The 19,671-nt window shown below is 39.2% G+C and overlaps 1 protein-coding gene across 3 annotated transcripts in view; it reads right to left on the bottom strand.

Annotated features, from left to right (window-relative positions):
- Positions 1–1,141: 1,141 nt before the first annotated feature.
- glra1 (glycine receptor, alpha 1) overlaps positions 1,142–19,671 on the bottom strand; it is a 57,063-nt gene continuing 38,533 nt past the window's right edge. For all 3 annotated transcript variants that reach the window (XM_066649488.1, XM_066649487.1, XM_066649489.1), the window contains 3 exons: positions 17,217–17,431; positions 13,168–13,314; positions 1,142–5,641 (listed from right to left, as the gene is read on the bottom strand). In XM_066649488.1, the coding sequence (XP_066505585.1) occupies positions 5,354–5,641; positions 13,168–13,314; positions 17,217–17,431 (650 nt within the window). In that variant the 3' untranslated portion in view covers positions 1,142–5,353. The remainder of the gene's footprint in view (positions 5,642–13,167; positions 13,315–17,216; positions 17,432–19,671) is intronic.

Consider the following 19,671-nt stretch of genomic DNA (forward strand, 5'->3'; position numbering starts at 1 on the left):
GTTTCAGTTGTAGAATAGTGGCAGGGAGCTGAAAGAGCTGAATAGTTTTTCTACAGAGATGTTCATGTGTATAATTCCAGGAGATGATATTGTGCATTGTAATTAAGCAACATAAACTGATTCATTCAGGGGCTACAAAGCAATCGATTTTTCCTCTCATGAGAGTTGTGTTTATAGAGAAAAATGTAGAAATAAATATTCACGTTCATGAATATTGTTTGCAAAAATGACAGATTCTTTCGGCAATGTTTACAAGTCAAAGGGATTAATGTAAAGGCTTTGTATAATTCAGTCTCAAGTCTAAAAGGAACAGGACAGTATGTGCGGTCAGTCCGATGCGGGCAGGATCAGGAGGTTAAATGATGAAAACAGAGGAAGATGCAGCAGAGTAATAAGCTGAGACCTCGCTGCTTGTGTTGAGCCTGCGGCACACTGCTCAAAAATGATGACAGTGTGACCAAAATATATACGTCCTGTGTTCCTGTAGCCCACAGCAACAGGACTGGAGCACTTGGCTTTAATGAAACAGTGGAATGAGAATGTGTTTATTCTAAATATTCCACCACATTTTACATGGGCTATCGTCTGCAAACATTTTATAAATTACCTTCCGACAATACAATGAAAAACTGGAATAGGAAAGTAGCTAATGCTGAATTCATTAGAGGAATTTTGCCATTTTGTAAAGCTTTAACATAATTAAGTGATAATTAAGCTGTAAACAAAGCCATTGGTTTTGTTTTAAGTTAAATTCTTTGCTCTAATGAAATCTACACCAAGTTAATGTTGATCACAGTGAAGAGGGTAGGAAAAGTTTCAAAGATTCTCTCATGGAATGCACCATGCCTTGTTTCACTGCTATCCTCTTTAAATCCCTTTGTTTACATGTCAAACAATGAATTAAACAGAAGATTGGAGACATTTTCAGAGCTCTCCTTTAAATATCAAGGCTTCGTTTCCTGAGTCTTTAATGACCATGACTCAATGGGGGCTGCTTTATTGTTTTCTGGAATGCCCCCACCCCCATTTTTTTTAATTACAGATCCCAGAAACAGAAAATGTACAAACTCCTACAACTCTCAAGAAAGTTTTTGTTCAGAAAACCTTTAATAGTAGAATTAGCTTTAGCATAATGACATATTTCAATAAATATTTAATTATATACAGATACAGCAGAAATGGTACATTCCTTTTTTCTTCAAATTGCTCACATTTCTGTACAAGCCAAAAATATCTGCCATTGTAATTTAATACTCATGCAAAATATTTAATGTTTCAGATTTAGAAATAAAACAAACAAACAAAACAAACAAAAAAACCTCTGGTGAAATTTTCAATGCTTGGAAGTGCACTCTTGGGTTTATGAGAATTAGCAAATTAAGAGGTGCACTTTGTGCCAAATACACAATATAAACAAGTAAACAAAAAAATACATTTCAATAAATAATTAAATAAATACATAAATAAATTAAGGCCATACCACCTTGTGCAAAAAACAAAACCTTCCTCCACAGTTTTGTGTACAGAGGTCATGTGAAACAGCCATGCCTGCGGTCACTCAGCAAATTGTTTCATTTCTTGGATAGTGGACAAGAGAATGAGAGAAACAAATGACATTAGGAAACAGAAAAAAGAAAAAAAAAATCACAGAAGTAAAGAAAACAGGTCATGCCTCATAAAGCCGAAAACATAAGGAGCTGATGCAAACATTTCTTTGCGTGATCGTTTGTTTGCCTCATAAAGGTTCGCGGTTGTCCTCTTCCTGGCTCAGTATTAGCATTGTATGAACGTGGATTGCTCCAGGTTCCTCCAGTCTCTAATACTGCAGCGAGTGGTTGGGAGACAATGGGAGGGGGACGGCGGGGGTCCGGCTGTGGCCATACACACAGAGGACAATACAGCAGCATGGTTACAGTAGGTGGCTCTAAAGCAGCGTTCATCATTGAGGGGAATTTGTGGAACAGCAACACTGAACCGCACTGGTTTTACAAACCATCACGTGTCAAAAGTTCAGATTTCTGTCAGAAAATTAGCATTAAATGTAAAAAGCAAGATTGCAAATTCCGAAAAAGTACAATACACAACTCTATCAGTGCCTCTATCAGTTCGACTAGAACACATCCCTTCATTGGAATGGATGAGAGCATGAACACTTTGATGAATGAGGGAAATGACCGTGATCTGTGATATAATTGAGGTCAAGATCAAAACCTACATCATGCCACTAATATTCCAGCTGCCAGTGTTGGGGCTTATTCATGAATCTCTGATCGCTGTAATCAATGGCTAATAATAATGTTGCTGTGGTTAACAACACAATAATAGGAACAGACAAGTACAAATAGGTAGTTACAAAGCATGTTCCATGTCATATTTGTACAAATAGGACTGTAATGAAAAAAAAGAAAGAATCTCAGTTTTTGACTCTTGGAGAACAGAAACTCACAGTTTAGGATTTTCCTGTTTCAACAAAACAGATTAAACTCTCATTCCCATTACCAAGCATTTCATAAAGCTTAGCGGCCTGTTCAGACGTGGGGAAGCACTAAACGCTGCATTTTTGTGGCCCACTGGGTCTGCAGTACGATTACCCCACTTTAATGCAGTACACATTCATGTATATTACGCATCGTCGTAATGGATGAACTTATATTTTAATGTTTAATAAAGTAAATTAATCTGGACAGTACCTGTCCCAATAATTTCAAATAGCCCTTCATATATAGCACAAGCCTATTTCAGGGACATGCAAAATGCTTTTTAAAGTTCATCACACCCCTACAGATGAACTTACAACATAAAATATGAGCAAGTGTGGGCTATCTCACATTAAAAGAACCCATCAAAATACAACAATTCATCAGTGATTATTAATCACTAATTTGGCTATAGATAGCACTTTATCTGAAGGCTGACAACATAGGGACACCAGTATAAGCACTGAGTAACATTAAAAAAACATTTATATATAGATACTGAAGTATTTATGAAGTTTGTGTCAGTAATCACAAGATAATGTGACATGTTTTAAGTTTTTAACATAATTCTTCTGACGTAAACACTCTTAAACTATAGAGAGGAACCCTTTCTAAGAGGATGGACAGCTATACCCACTGTAGAAGTTGTAAATCATATATCCATAGTAATGGAACTTATAAGCTGGTGGCTCTCCATTATTCCATGATAGATCAGTTCTATGAAAAATGCTGATGTCCTCAAACTACACTGACATCTCTCATATAATTTTGGCCGGAGGACATTTTTCATATACCTGAAACAAGCTCCCAATCTACACATTACAGGGTAACGGTGGCTCATAGCATTTATGTTGATACATTGTTTTTTTTTAAAATTTCCTCTGAATACTGACATAAGCTGTTCATAAATGCTGAATTCTAGCTTTTTAAATGTTATTCTATGCAGATGTTATAAAAACCCTATGCCGTTAGCCTTTTCATCCCCTTCTTAATTCCTTCTTAATTGTATCTATGCGATATGATTGTGTATAACAAAGTGATTAGAAAATATGAAAATGTTATCAGGAAAGGACTTTTACACATGATGAACATACACACACACACACACACACACACAAAAAGATATAAAAAGTCTGCATATTTCTCATAAACAGGTGAAGCATCTTACATCAGGTACACATTTCCAAACCTGAAAGGCAATGGCAATATTTTAACACGATTACTCTTTGGCTCAGAAAACAAATCAAGTGGATAAACACAATTTGGCAAGAAATGAAACACTCTACAAATGGTAACAGGTCATCATTCACACAGCCTCTCGCTGAAAACATAGTCTTACGCTTGTGTGTATCTCAGGAAGTCAAAACGAAGTGTTAGAAAAGTGAAAAATTGCTAAACAACAATGTGCACCACATGAAGAAGCCAGCCTTGCCATGCATAGTTGGGTTTTAGAACGAATGGAGTGCTATTTGTCAAGTATATAAATAAACAAATAATGAAATACGACAGACATACAGAGTATGGCAATGTGAATGCTATTGGCCACTTGTACAAATTAATCATACGGACATTTTTCTTTTTTTATGGTAAGAAATGAAAAAAATTGCATATATTTTTCTTGCATAGAGAAGCCAGATGAGGACAAACTCCATCAAAGCATGACATGAACTCAATCATTGTTTAAATACATAGCAAATGATTCACTCTGCTGCACAATACATAGCTTGTTTTATAGTTAAAACACATAGTAATACACATTTGGCTGTTAAATATATTTTGCTGTTAAATATATTTTAAGTGTATGATGGCACTGGCTGCTTATAAAAATAAGACTTTTCTGAGGTTGATTCATAAAACACGAAACTGATCAGGGGAAGGGAATGATCACTTTTTCTGGTTTTCTTTTTTTGTTCCCATTTTCAGTCTGTTCATGTCGTTTTTTATTTTAAGGTAAAGTAAATGCAAAACAATGGAGTTAAGAGCGAAATACATCTTTAAATGTGTCTCTCTCTCGTTAAGTACAGAGCAATTCCATAGAGTATAATAAAGCAATGGAGGGGTGCAGGGGATTTTTTTATTTTTTCTGTTGACCCCAAAAGCTGAGGAAAATGTTACAGCAATATGCTGTTCACTTGGCACATGAGTAAATGACAGAATAAAACAACAGAAAACAATGTCTACGCACAGATAGAGAACATATTGACCACAGCTTGTTATAAACAATATTGACTTGCACTCGTCAAGCTTCCGTCAGTAATTTGACATCATGAAAGGAATTCATCATGACATCGCCATTCATGAATGTATCTGTTTGCATTACATATTAATGGAAGCACCAATCTGTGTCATAACCTGTAACTTTTCCATTCCCTTTCCATAAACTCCTCAAAAGAACTTTGTTTTGTTTTTCAAATAAATGACTTTACACTGCTGCATGTCTCTCTTTCATAATGCATGATGTCTTCAAGTTGCCAAAAAAAAGTGTCTCATAAGAGCACAACCCGGATTTCATCCGTCTGTTCAGAAGTTCATATGTGTCTTTAAAAGTCTAATATTTATTCAATAGTCATTTATATTTTTTTTCTTTTTTAGTAAATATATTGCCACATTCATATATCATGCATTTTACTGCATTGCTATTGCACAGGTCCAGATTATTTAGGAGAACAAGGGCTGGGGGAAGAGAAAAAAAAAATAAAAAAACAAAAAGGAAAATGAATTTCAGTAAATACCTCTGCCATGGACTTGCCACTGAAAGCCAGTGAGAGCTGAGGTGAGGAGGTGGGCTCTGTGGTTGGCGGGAGAGGACGTTGGGCAGCGACAGCGGCGGCTTTTTCGGTCAGGACTCCCCTTCTTGCTGGACCTTTTTTCATTTTTTACTGCTTGTGAACATCCTCACTGCGAATGATCTTGTAAATGATCCAATAGAAAATGTTAAAAATGAGGAAGACGAGGGGGAAGGCCACGCGGGACACCGTGTCGATGCGCTTGGCGCGGCTGATGAAGAGTTTGCGCATCTCCTCCACGGTCTTCTCTGGCGGGATGCTAGAGCTGGGGGCGTTATTGTTGTTGCCCTTGATGGCCATGCCGTCCTTGGCCTGCAGGCATGCTGGACCCATGCCATACGCTGCAAAGCTGAAACGGCCTTCTCCTGCCTCGTCCTCCTGAAACACACACGGGTGTGCATAAATGGGCAAACATACTATGATCTGTAATGTTATAGACATGGGAGGATTTTAGAATTTGTCTGTCACCTGAGCTGTCATTTTTTCTGTATTGCACAGAAAAATAGTTGCAAATAGTTAGCACCCTGAGTGCACATTACCATCGAATGTGTTCTGTTCCAATTGTTTCTAACTATACCAAATGTTTTCATGTGTCCTATTTTCATTTCGGGGGATGTGGCGCTATCAATATTGTAATAATCCTTACCAAAGGCTACTGCTGTCATTATTATTATTAAAATAAGATTATAATATTAATGATACATAGTATAAAATAAATACCAGCTATATTTGGGGAGCCTTTTAACCTTATGTCCATAGCTGTGATTATTCATGGCACTTTCTCATCTGAATGTAATTTGACTGTCACCATCTGTTAGGGGTCTAAACGGCTATACGCTGAGTACTAACCTGTGCCTGTTAGCCTTAAACACAATTGAAAGAGCAACCCCATGTGCCATTTCTCAGACTCTCTCAATTCTGTTGGCCTGATCTATGAGCCGTATCTACCACATTGTGAGGCTTTATTCAGATTACAGCAGTTTATGGGAATTAATTATTGACATAGCAGCTCTGGGAGAGCGCAGGGTGCAGGCAGAGGTAACGGTTTTTCGGGTGAGTTAATGGAATGACCTCACCGCTTTAACCTACTCTTATTCAACACTGAGCATGTTCTAGACTCTGAGATAATGAATGCAGAATCAAAGTAAACACAGATTAATTAATTTGAAGAATTCATCGATACTTCAGCATAACCATCCATGCAAAAGCAGAAATCCAGAGCAGTGGAATGCATGATATCTGGCAAGGGGCAAATTCATTTCCACTTAAAGCTTAACAGTCTGAGAACAGCTTCTGTGATTGTTTAGCATGTTCCTTCTTTATGTCTATTTTTGTTTCATTATAGTGCCACATCCTTCAAGATTCAGTGTTGAGCTGCCTTCCCACAGTAAATGACTGGACATTAACTTGTATTTAAAATGTAGACTGTCTCTGAGATTTGAACATTAATTTAATTCTCAGAACTCCTAGTTACTACTAAGGCATTCATTTTCCCCCTTCAAATTCTGTATTTTGCACTGTTTGGAGGGAAAACTGATGTGTTCTCTTTTGTTGAGAGTGACTCATGAACATGACTGCATTTTTAAGCCCTGCAACTCAGTCCTGTTTTCAATATGTAGGATTAGCCACAGCCTTAATAAATTACATTTTCATTTTAGATACACTACAATTTTGCCTACTGCAGCTGCATCAAATCACCTTCTTGCAAATGTACCTCTGCTACTGTGAATACAGACACAGGGGGAGAGGTAGCTTCTGTTTAGCAAGAGAGCAGCCATTTTCTTTACATGGCTCCATTTTTAGACACTTCTGTCCTCCTTCTGTCCTTGTCTTTTTGCCATCCCATTTATAACTGTTAATGCATGCGGGAGTAAATGGAAGAACACGTTCGGACGCGTTTGTGTGCTTGTGTGTGTGTATGTATCAGCTTGAATGAAAGAAATGCTTCAGCCAATCTTTATCGCCCCTCTTTAGTACACAGCACCCTCTAAAACGCTGGGGTGCTGTGACCTTGGCACGTCCTTCAGCGTGGTACACGCTCACAATTTGTAAGTATTACAGATGCTCCACTTTATTCTTGCTGCCATATGATTAATGTGGTGGCGTGGGGACGTGACGTGGAGCAGCAAAGAGGAGCGAATGCTGCGAGGCTGCAGCTCTGCGTCATCCCCCCACCCTTGTCCCCCCGCCCCGCCCGCTCCAGCTCTAGCTCTGCCTGATTCATTACCTCCTTCTCTAATTAAAACGCTGCCATTACCACACACCACAGAGTGCCAGCCACTGTTACCCTGCTTCGCTCAGGCTCACGAAAGAAAGTGTGCAGTGTGCAGTCGTGTGCAAAAATTTAAACAACAGGTTTTTAAATAAGATATAATAAAACATCTTCTACAAATACACATTTAAGTGTAGCATTATTTAAAAACAAACACAATAACAATAATATGTGTATAATTCATATATATAATATTGCATATATCAAATCTTCATAGCAATATTTGACTATCTAATGTAATGTAAATCTCTTGATTTCAGAAGACCCATTGGAATAACCGTCAGTTTAGTCACAGAATGTGAGCTCTAAAATGATTAAATAAATGAAAGATAGAAGACAGTTATTGTCCCTGAAAACATGGATGGAGGTGTAACCACTGGATGCTTGCTGGCTCAGGCTAAATAAAATAAAAAAGTAAAAATAATAATAAAAAAATAAATAAAAAGAAAGAAAACATCAGTGGGAAACACCAATCCGTGTCCTTAAGTGTTTTCTAGTGAAAAACAGTCCCCCTTCGGGTGGCCATCAGAATGCAGCTCACTCCAGCATTTCATCGGCATGGCGACACACCTCTCGGCTCTTTCATCCATCAAGGCTTTTTGCTCGCGAATGATGCATCCACAGCCTCCGTCAAGCTCTCATGATTAATGTCACATATTAAACAGCTCACTATGTGACAGCAAGCCTGGGCTTTTATCTCTCATATACCAAATATTTTTGCATATAATACTGAGTCCAGATGCTGGGTGCACCTCTTAGAGCGGCTTGTTTTCTGAATGTCACCTTTTAGCATTATCGGCATCAGGGCCCGGATGATGCATTACATGTTTCCATTTATCTTTGTACCCTCTGCCTGTATTCCATTTCAATGCACTACATTTCCATAGCATCACTTGCCTTTGAGATTTCTATCTTCTGTGTGTGTGGCTTTGTGTATGACTGGAATTCATTTACAATCCAGAACAACAAATAATATGTCTGCATTACGCAAAGAGTAAAAAGGCTTTTTCCCCCCAGAAATTATGTTTAAGGAGGACTTATTTGCTTTAAATAGTTCAATCTGAACGCCAGTCAGATTGATCACAGTCAGTGATTCAGATTTATTTTAACTACATTGTAAACAAAAATATGAGCAGAAAAAAAACCCCACACAAAACCATCAAACTCCCACCAAACTTCAAGAGAGAACATCACTCTGGCATCACTTGTTTTGCCCTTCAGCTCACAAAACTTAATCCTTTTCCACTTATTATTACACGCTCTTAGTGATTCAGGCTACAACACACACCATCACACACCCTCCGTGAGGCATCCACATTGTCCTGCAAGTTCCACCTGAGGACACAACCGCAGCACAACCCCTAAAAGTGGCTTGGTTATCTCTCTCTCTGCTTATTTACATAGATAATCCTCACTCTTATCAGCCATTCTCACGGTTGGAAGGGTGCGTCTGGGCTGAGAGGGGAGTCCGTCTCTTGTGAGTGATCCACCCAGGCAGCAATCAGCCATAACGAGCTGATTAATCTCCATCAGTAAGCTACTCCCTAATCCATTCCTGTTCATTTACACAGAGCAACTGCATCTGCAGTCAAGATGTTGCGGTGTTTCAGGTTATTCTGGTTATTCATAGAGCTTTGGACAGGCGCAAAGAGTAAGGGCCTATCCAGTGTTGTATTAAAGAACAAAGTACATAAAAACAGAAACAATGCAGTCTGAATCTCCGGCTGTGGGTTATGCTCTGTGCCGTATCATCCTATTGTTTCCAGCTCTGGCTGTTTGCAGTTAGAGCAAATGCTGAACTCACAGTAAAACAGTACCTAAAGGAAGAGTCAGGAAATCAAACACGCATTTGCACTTTTTTTTACACATAAAAATATTTAGAAATTCAGACAAGATTCAGACTGTAAAAAAGCTATGTGACATTAACTGTGTGTGTTGATTTTTAAGAAATGCATTTTTCAGGAGAGAAGCTAGTTCCCCTGTTTGCTGCTTACAATTCATTCAATGATGTTGAAGTCTGAGCAGTCCATTGTTCTGAGAACACAACCAGCTTCCTTGATTTGTAGATTATGCTTGTGTACCATTTCATTTTCTCACTGACGGCTTCTGAAAAGCTTCACATCCATTTTAACCAATGGACCAGCAGTGTTTTCTTACACTGGAAGAATGGATAAAGATTTCAAACAAAAGTAGAGATAGATTTCCTCCTGTCTGTAAAAAAGATGAAAGCTTTGTTTACCTGACAATGGCAGTTCTGATATACTACCAGGTGTTTTATGGTGGCTCAAAGTCCCATATTTCTTTTATCTTTTAATAATAATAAAAAAAAACAATCCTAATAATGGTTTCACCCCACCCTTCCACACACACACATTCCTTCAGCCTTCCTGTTTCTTATGCAAATGTATTTGTACATCTACATAATCTCTGAAGTATCTCCTGGTGATGAATAACACTGATGGGAAATTAAAAGCTGCAGCATTAAAAAACTTTGGAGTTTGGACATGGATTTATCTTTACTGAGTGATTACCTTGGGAGTTAACTGTGTTTGTTATTCTTTTATTATATACAGAAATCTACTAAAATAAGACTATATACGTTTACTGTGCCAATTTGCCAATTATGGATCTCTTTATTAAAACGTAGAAGCAGCAAGTTGTAATTGCATCGAGTCCCTACTACTTTGGAATAGACGCACTGCTGCTGTTCTGCTTATTTAGTTTTTGTTATCTGACCCAACTACAATAAAATACGTTCCTCTGAAGAATCTTTCCACTTCTGACCATCCGTCTCTGTGCTGTCCAGCAGGGGGAATCCTGCTTCTGCTCTTTGTCTGCCTAGTACACACAGGCACAGGAGGAGGGGGTCAATAAGCTGGTGTGCCGATGCATGGGGAATTGTTTTATTGTGGAGTGTGGGGCAGTGACAGCGCTGGGCTGCAGTGGAGGCTGAGTGATGGCCCCTGTGAGGCAGGATGGAGGGTCAGAGCCCAGCTGTGGATCACCATGGCCAGAGAGCTTCATTAGCTGGGGCTGTGATACTGCAGCAGCCCTGCTGCTAGCGCTCAGCCTGCTAAACATTGATCAGCCCTCCGTGTCCCACCGGAGCTCTGCGATACTGCACTCCGAAGAGGCAGCCATTTTCTCCCTCATTGCTAGCGCTGAGGTGTAGTGGGCTAGACTCAGGCTGCACAATTCATCATATTTGAGTTGTGATCCCAATATCATAATATTTGTGTAACATTTTCAATAGAATATAAAAAAAATTAAAAATGAGCATTCAAACGTTTTAAAACCGATTTACTGATTCATTCCTGTCTCTTATGAGGGCCTTGTTTCCTAATCTTCCTTTACCTCAAAATCAACTCTGAAAATTATACTAATAATTACAAAAAAAATTATGACGGCATGTTTTGGTTTTCCCTTAGGCGTATTTAAACTTGAATTGTATTTGTGGATTCAGCTAAACGACAAACGACATATGCTGCCCTTTTTGGTGCAATAAATCCTGTCATGACAGGATGGAGTTTCTCTCAAAACAATGAACTTAATGTAATTGCCTTTTCTATGCAGGCATAAGTGGTCACATATTTATTTATTTATTTATTTATGATCAAACTTAGTATTTGAAGAAACAATGTGTCTAAGCCAGTGTTTTCTGAACTCAACAGCTAATTCATCTGATGGGAGTTTTGAAAATGTAAAATGTGAAATAAATGCTGTCGAGTTTAAATAATCACATGGAGTTTAAACTGTCTCAGTATTTAGCTCCACCACAAGCCCAAAACCAAGTCTGCAGTTATGCCAAAATGCAAGCAAATATTTTAAACTGTGGTCTAGCAATAATCCTACAAACTTATTCATGAGGTTGCGTTCCATAGTGGACAGATGAATTCGGGGCATTCATGCCAAACAGTTGGATTTGCAGGCTGTGCTGTCTGCTCTGGGATGCTGAATGGAGGAGGGTGCTATCAGCATGAGCCGAGTTGATTTCTGTGTGTTGGATTTACCTGGAGAGACCTGGGGGAAGATGACACTAATCTTTGTGCACCTATTGGGCTGGGGATTACAACAATGGGATTCAGGATTTATTTTGAGCTTTTTTTTTTTCTTTTACAGTGGGAATGACTGTAAATCACCTGTCACAGCAAAACACTCTGCACTGGGACCAATTGGAATGGTTTTGTTTCAACCTTCACCACCTTTTTTTAATCAGACATATTCCATTTAATAAGATTGAATATGTTTCACATACATAACAGTAGTGAATATGATAGAGTCCATCCATCCATTATCTGTAACCGCTTATCCAATTTAGGGTCGCGGGGGGTCCAGAGCCTACCTGGAATCATTGGGCGCAAGGCGGGAATACACCCTGGAGGGGACGCCAGTCCTTCACAGGGCAACACAGACACACACACACACATTCACTCACACCTACGGACATTTTCGAGTCGCCAATCCACCTGCAACGTGTGTTTTTGGACTGTGGGAGGAAACCGGAGCACCCGGAGGAAACCCACGCAGACACGGGGAGAACACACCAACTCCTCACAGATAGTGACCCGGAGCTGGAATCGAACCCACAACCTCCAGGCCCCTGGAGCTGTGTGACTGCGACACTACCTGCTGCGCCACCGTGCCACCATATGATAGAGTGCTTATTGTAATTATTAGGGTTATCTAGCATCTACTCTATGTTATAATTTGATTCTAGGGATCAAGATCAAAGCTGATCCAGCCAAATTTTAATATCATGGCTATAATTGTAGAACCAACAGAAACATTTAAAATTCCATACAAACAAAGCGTATTCTACTTAACCCTTAGAAACAAATTACTATTTGTAGATACAACATTGGAAATATAACATATACCACAGTTGTAGAAGTAGAAGAAACGGTTTGGGACATCCCTGTCTACTATTTTTGTTTAAAAGCGAACAAGGATGGCCCTGCTGTGAGATTATACAGTTCCAGGATCCTACCTGGTTAAAATGCTTGTCAGGATGTTCTCATCTTAAACTGAACAGCTCTTTATCCTAGTCCTCTGTGTCTAAGCATGGCTTAAAGCTGATGTTATGAAATTGGGTGCTTCGCACTAAATTGCCATGGAGCAGCGCTGCTCCACAGGCTGCTGTTCCGTCCAGAATCTAATTATCCTCAGCACTCTCCCTGATGAAATATTAACTCTGTGTGTTTTGTTCTGCTAAATGCAAACATTAAACCACAGAGGCTCTGAAAATTTAACAAAGTGAATATTTAACAAAGCGGAATATTAAGCAGTGTGTGAACATGGACTAAGTGTGTATGTAAGTTAACAGCATGACTGGGGTGTGTGTGTGTGTGTGTGTGTGTGCTTGACTAAATAAATATGACAATGTGAATTTGGATATAAAAAAAATCTATGTCTGGGTTATGTATAGTTAATTATAAATGTGTGTATTTGCATATGAAACAAATTAATATTTATAATTTTTTCAATACAGAAGATGATGTTGCTTTGAAAATCCACAATATGAATTTCACAATGTCAGAGATTGTGCAAGAGGCTTGCTTGTTTTCTCCCTTTGGCAGAGTGAGTGTGTCTTGTATTTTTATTTTGGCTTATGTGCATAAAAGAGTGTGCTCACCTTGAGGTGCCGTCTCCTCCTCTGGAAGCGCAGCAGTTCCTTGTGCTGGCGGGCGATGAAGTTGACGGCGGCGTACTCCAGCAGAGCAGAGAAGACAAACAGGAGGCACACGGCCATCCAGATGTCAATGGCTTTCACGTAGGAGACCTGCAGCAGGGCAGATGGAGACAGGGTTGGCAGTGAGGAATGTGTGGAGAAAAACATAGCTGTTGAATCATTCTCTGGCCTGAGGTTCACTGATGAGTCACAAACTCTTCAGCTAAAGGGTCCAAAAGTTGCCAGCTGGGAAAGTCTTACAATATGCCCATTTTAATCAAAAAACCCTCAGAGGCCTTTCTTCAGACATAGAAGTAGGAAGAAACATTGAGCCCCCATCAACCTGACTCATGGGACAAGGCATTACTGAATTAAACATAGGGATTTTTAAATTAATCACTGCTCCTGATTTTTCATGAGCTTAGTTCTTGTGCATGACTAGATGAGATATAACAGTTTGCCAAAATAGTAGCAAAATATGTATTAGGTTTCATTCATGCTGAAAAATGAGACATAAAATTATCATCTAAGACATAAAAATGATTTAATTCGATCATCTACAATTGTCGGCCATGGGCTATGCACATTGCTTGAGCCCAGAAGTTCCATATTCAGAGAATGCAGATGAGATCAGAGGAAGTATTTTAAACACCTAAAAGAAAAGAGACGGCATCTGATATTGCTTTTTGGATTTATAATGGCAAGAGATGTCAGGGATGCTTTTGTTCAAGCTTATGTTTATATGATAATGTTTCACGTGTTCCCATTGCAACTGCATTTTTATTCCAGTATTAAATGACACCTGCTCATCTAGTAATTCGCCTGAATTCAAGTGAATTTAAACACAGAGTGTGTCCCCACTTTGTTGCGATATCACTAGATGTTGAAACATTGTTATGAGGACTGGATTGCATTTGGTCACCGGTCAAGCAAGAAAGGTTTTAGACCTCAGTAGACAACACTTGGCAGTGAGCACGCTGACATTTGGCTCATGAACAGCTGCTCTAGAGTGTCCCAATCTATTGGAAATGCTCTTGTATAGGGATTGTATTGTGTCAATAAATTGCAATAGAATCTGAACCTGCTTATCAGCAGTTATCTGTGGAAACATTCAGCCTGAATTATGTCAAAAGGTGGTATTCAGTCTGTTTGGCAAAAGACTTGCCTGTTTGGTGGATATTCATACTCAGCCAAATCAAGGACCTTAAATATTTATCTGAATTGTGAATATTTGGAACATATTTATATTTTATTAATTTTGTATATTGTATTATTCATGGCATGACGAGTGAAGCCTCTGCACGATGTATTACGCCATATTTTTCACCGAACCCTAGCGAACATCATCTCCACAAGAAATATCGAGGCATTTAGTTAGCAGGTTAGCGCGCATAGGTAGTGAGAGATGCCATACTGTGAGCCACAGCACAGCCTGGAGAGAGGGATATTAGCAGGGGTCGGAATCAGATTTTTTTTTTAATGACAACAATATATAACAACCCACTTCCCGAATATTTGAATATTCACCGAATATCCCGGCTGAAGCAATACAGTGGTATTCGGGACAGCCCTAATAGAGAAATAGATAGATAATGGCTGGCCTGCTGGTAATACATTCCCTTTCAAGCCCAGATGCTCTACTTCAAATTCCTCTTTCATTTATCTGATGTGAGACTATAATAAAACACCTAATACAAGATCAGATTCTGATTCCAAAATGAATCTTCCTTTAAAAAAAAAATCATCATGCATCACTCTCTTGGTTGTGAAGGGAAAAAAGGGAGATAGCAAGTAAATGTGAGAGTGAGAGAGAAGAGAGAGAGAGTTAGAGAGAGAGCACAAACACAAATGACCAGAATCCTGATGAACTGACGGTGTGTGTGTGTGATAAATTTGGCTGGACAAAAGGGGAAGCAGTATAATGAATGCCATAAGGAAAGGGGCTGTTTCTATCTATGGCCAGCACCAATGCAGCAAATAAGCTCCTCATCTCTAAATACCAAATACAGTATGTATGCACCACCTCTTGTCTGGGGCAAACAATGATTATTGTGACAGCAACATGGGCTTAGAGGCATGCTTCAAATTTTTAGAGCACACAAATCTCTTAATGTCTACTATACTAAGAGCATTACAGGATATAATTATAGAGGGATAGCAGATCACACAAAGTTGCAATTAATTCTCTCAATGCCGGCCAAAAAAAAAAAAGAGAACATGAGCAAGCAAGAGCGAGAGAGAGAAAGAGAGCTATGTATAGAGAAAATATTCCTTGCCATCCTGAGAAATCTGTTCATCTGCTACAGGCATTAGGTCAGTTTTTACAGGCATTTTAGCATCAGTTTTAATGACATACTGCTGTTTAAAATCCACAGTCATTCCATTTCAAATTTGAATAAGAAAAAAATTTGATCTGAAAGTTATGGGTCATGGCCACATACAGTATATTTTCCAAATGTTTAAACATCCCCCTTAAAATGATCTGAAACTCTGGAGCACCTGCACATGCCTAAAGTTACCACGCTCACTGCCAAACATAGGTTATAAGGGCATAAACCCCACAGTGTTGGGCTGTGGAGCAGTGCAAAGTGTTCTCTGGAGTCGCAAAGCACCATGCAAAACTTTCAGGATGAGTTGGAGTGATGTTTTTCCAAAATGAATCCAACATCAAAGTAAAATACCAACATTTAGCCTAAAGTTTTCCCAGAAGAGCAGAATTTGTAGTTAATGCAGCAGACGGGGAAACAAAGTCCTAACTGACTTCAGAAGAATTATCAGATGTCCACAAACTTTTTGCAATAAAGTTTACATTTGCATAATCCAAACAGTAAACCTTTTACATAGTTCAAGTAGATGATTATTAGATTATTAGACTGTCCCCATAGTAAACCTTTAATCACACACTGCACATTTCATATTTAATGGAACATCTGTCCCAACAACATTATGCAAAATCAGAACATAAATGTACAAAAAGGTCATTGCATGCTGCTGAGATGAGTGTAGGCAGATTTAATTAGAAAATCAATTTCATTTCAAGGCTTATAATCAATGCAACAGATATACCACCGCAGTCTCTGAGAAGTGATATCACTTAAATTAGATTACCAGAGCTGAATTCAAATTCACCTTCCAGTTGTTCAGTGAACAGAAAAGAAGAAGAGGAAAAAAAAAAAAAAAAAAAAAATCAAACCGTTCCCAGAAAGCACTGAATGTTTGGCTCAGAATTCGCACATAGGCAGTTATTTTATGGCCCACATTTGGCCTTGGTGTTGATGAAAGGTGTATGGCGCTGCTCCAGCTCAGCCACAGGTCCATCTTATATGGGCCAGATATCAGGTGTGTTGTGGCACATCTCTGGGCAAAAAAAATCAATATTTAGCTCACACCTGGCCCACACAACACATGCTGTAACCTAGGTCTCATGATATTTGGCTCACGTCTGGCCCGCACTACATTTGCCAGTGCCTTAATTGGGCCATAAGGGCCCAAAGTGAGACATAATTATTCCAAATTTGTCTTCTATCTGTGATCTTTATTAAATATATGGTAATGCAGGAAGTATTCAATGCAATGAATGTCATGGTGATCTCAGTGTTATTTGTGTGCAGCTGATTTTAAAAATGTAATAAATTAAGGTACAATATGTAAAGCAGGAGGACACTACCGTGCACTGCACAACTAAACCTGTTTTTTTTTTTGTAAACCTGTCACCACAAAACTTCAAATAGCAGAAGAGTGCATTTTAATAAAAACAAAAGTCCTGAAAAGATTTCTGAACTGATTGAGAAAAAAGAACAGCATAAAATTGGGTATTACGTTAATAATCAAAAGATTTATCAGCTTCCCCTGTAATCTTGTAGCATTAGTGCTCTATGAATACAATTAAATCCAACAGTGTGTCTGAAACGCTCGAGAGAAAGATAGAGACAGATGAACAGAAATAGTGAGAAGTTGAAACAGCAGAAGGCAGAGGTTGAGAGTTAAATGTTTTGTCTGTTGACCAGGCTGACCTTAGGCAGAGAGGCCCTGGACCCTGAGCTCTGAGTGGTCATGGTCAGCACGGTGGTGATGCCCAGGCCCACGCGAGCAGGGGCGGCGTCCATGTTGATCCAGAAGGACACCCATGACAAGATGACAATCAGCAAGCTGGGGATGTACATCTGAATCAGGTAATAACCCATCTGCCGCTCCAGATGGAAGCGAGCCTCTATGCATGTGAACTTCCCTGAAATAAAAAAACATGAAATTACAGTCAATACATCTAGTTGACTTTGAGTTAAAATCTTTTTTTTTCCTCAACAGGCCACCTTTTATGTTTATTATTTTTATTCATTCAGTATAATACAGAAAACAAGTAAAAATGCAATTCATATTATAAAAATGTATAAAATGCTATACAGTAAACACAGCAAGGGCAATATATATATATATTAATAATAATTCCCTTCAGGCACATGGACAGGAATTTAATAAAGTTTTTCTATTTGTTTTGTAGCTAACTACAGTCTGCACAACATGTATTAGTATCATTTGTGTTCATGAGCATCCATCCATCCATCCATTATCTGTAACCGCTTATCCAATTTTTTTTAGGGTCGCGGGGGGTCCAGAGCCTACCTGGAATCATCGGGCGCAAGGCAGGAATACACCCTGGAGGGGACGCCAGTCCTTCACAGGGCAACACAGACACACACACATTCACTCACACACTCACACCTACGGACACTTTCGAGTCGCCAATCCACCTGCAACGTGTGTTTTTTGGACTGTGGGAGGAAACCGGAGCACCCGGAGGAAACCCACGCGGACACGGGGAGAACACACCAACTCCTCACAGACAGTCACCCGGAGCGGGAATCGAACCCACAACCTCCAGGCCCCTGGAGCTGTGTGACTGCGACACTACCTGCTGCGCCACCGTGCCGCGTGTTCATGAGCATGATTTATTTAAGTATTTCCTCAAAGAACAAACAGTACTTGCTTATAATGAATTTCATGCTAAACATAGACATTTTTTGAGTGTTCTGTGTTCTTAAAACCCACATAAAGCTAATGTCAGCCGAGCACAACAAACAAGTGAACAGAATGCTAAAACGTGCTACAGATGATAATCACAGAGGACTGTAAACAATTACGTGAGCAGAAGACACAATTGTGGCACTACAACATCGAGCACAATAATTAAAATTACATCTACGCTCCAGCTGCTCCACAGGGACCCACTGGGGGGTGGGGGATTAGGAGAAAACAAAGACAAACAAAATAGATTTTTGTGCCCAGGCCAGCAGAGACTCAGTAAATCAAAACCAACTGTGGCTAATAAATCAGAGATTAGCAACACATTAAAAGAATAACTCAGGGAAAAGTGAGTTTAACACAACTGTCCCTTTAATCCAAATGTAGTCAATCACCCAGGACATGTTGGTATCCCACATATGCTACTTCAAGTACAAAAAGATATACAAGGCTAAAGTAGCCAAAAGGATTTGGAAGAATATACACACTGTTTCCAGAAAAAATGAGATGCTGAGTAAAATGTAAATGAAAACAGAATGCAGTGATATGCAAATCATTTAAACCCTAAATTTATTTTTAATTGAAAATACAAATACAATATTTCTAATGCTGATACTGAGAAATTATTATTATTTTTTTATATACATGCTAATTTTGAATTTGATGCCAGCAACATGACAGTCATCCACGTCCAGGAGTCCAAGAACAGAGCAGTCCAATTTGCAATGCAAGCCAGCATGAGTGTCTTTTTGCTAACACAACAGAATTAACAGTTAGTGTTCTCCTCAAAGTGTGATGAAGTGGCCAGGAACACTGCATTAGTGCCAGTTGAACAGATGAGGTGGTGCTTCATATGTCTCAAAAGAGGCATGCACTAGCATTCACCCTCCCAGCCTTGTTGCACTGTGTAAATAAAACATAAACTAGCATGAAATTTGGGGGGTGAGGGCGGGGATGGACGAACACAAATAATATACATACATAAAACTGCATCATTTTGACTGTGCAGAATAATCATTCCTACGGTTACTCTGACCACATCAGGGGACCAAGACATAATGGGACAGAACAACAAAGGGAAACACAAACAAAAGGAAAATATGAAGGAAGTTAGGTGCAATATTGGAGTGAATGTATTCTGAATGCGTCCACTCGTACGGCTTATTCTAATCTGTTTCATTACGCGTGAGACTGCGTTTGTGGCGAGTGAGAGAGTGCAGCCAGCCTCGATATTCAGCTCCTCACATACAGACAGACGGAGACAGAGGGGTAGATATACAGACACGTGCACACTCCCCGACAGCTAGCTCTATCACTTGAGTGGTGTCAAGCTGGGCCGAATTGCCTGGATTTGATTTGGCGAATGGAAAAGCGTTTCAGATATGGTATTTGAATGAATTGACCGAAAAAGGAATTTGAGCATTCAATTTATTTGATGTGGTGATGTCA

Source organism: Hoplias malabaricus, chromosome 17, assembly GCF_029633855.1.
Source record: "Hoplias malabaricus isolate fHopMal1 chromosome 17, fHopMal1.hap1, whole genome shotgun sequence".
Taxonomy (NCBI): Eukaryota; Metazoa; Chordata; class Actinopteri; order Characiformes; family Erythrinidae; genus Hoplias; species Hoplias malabaricus.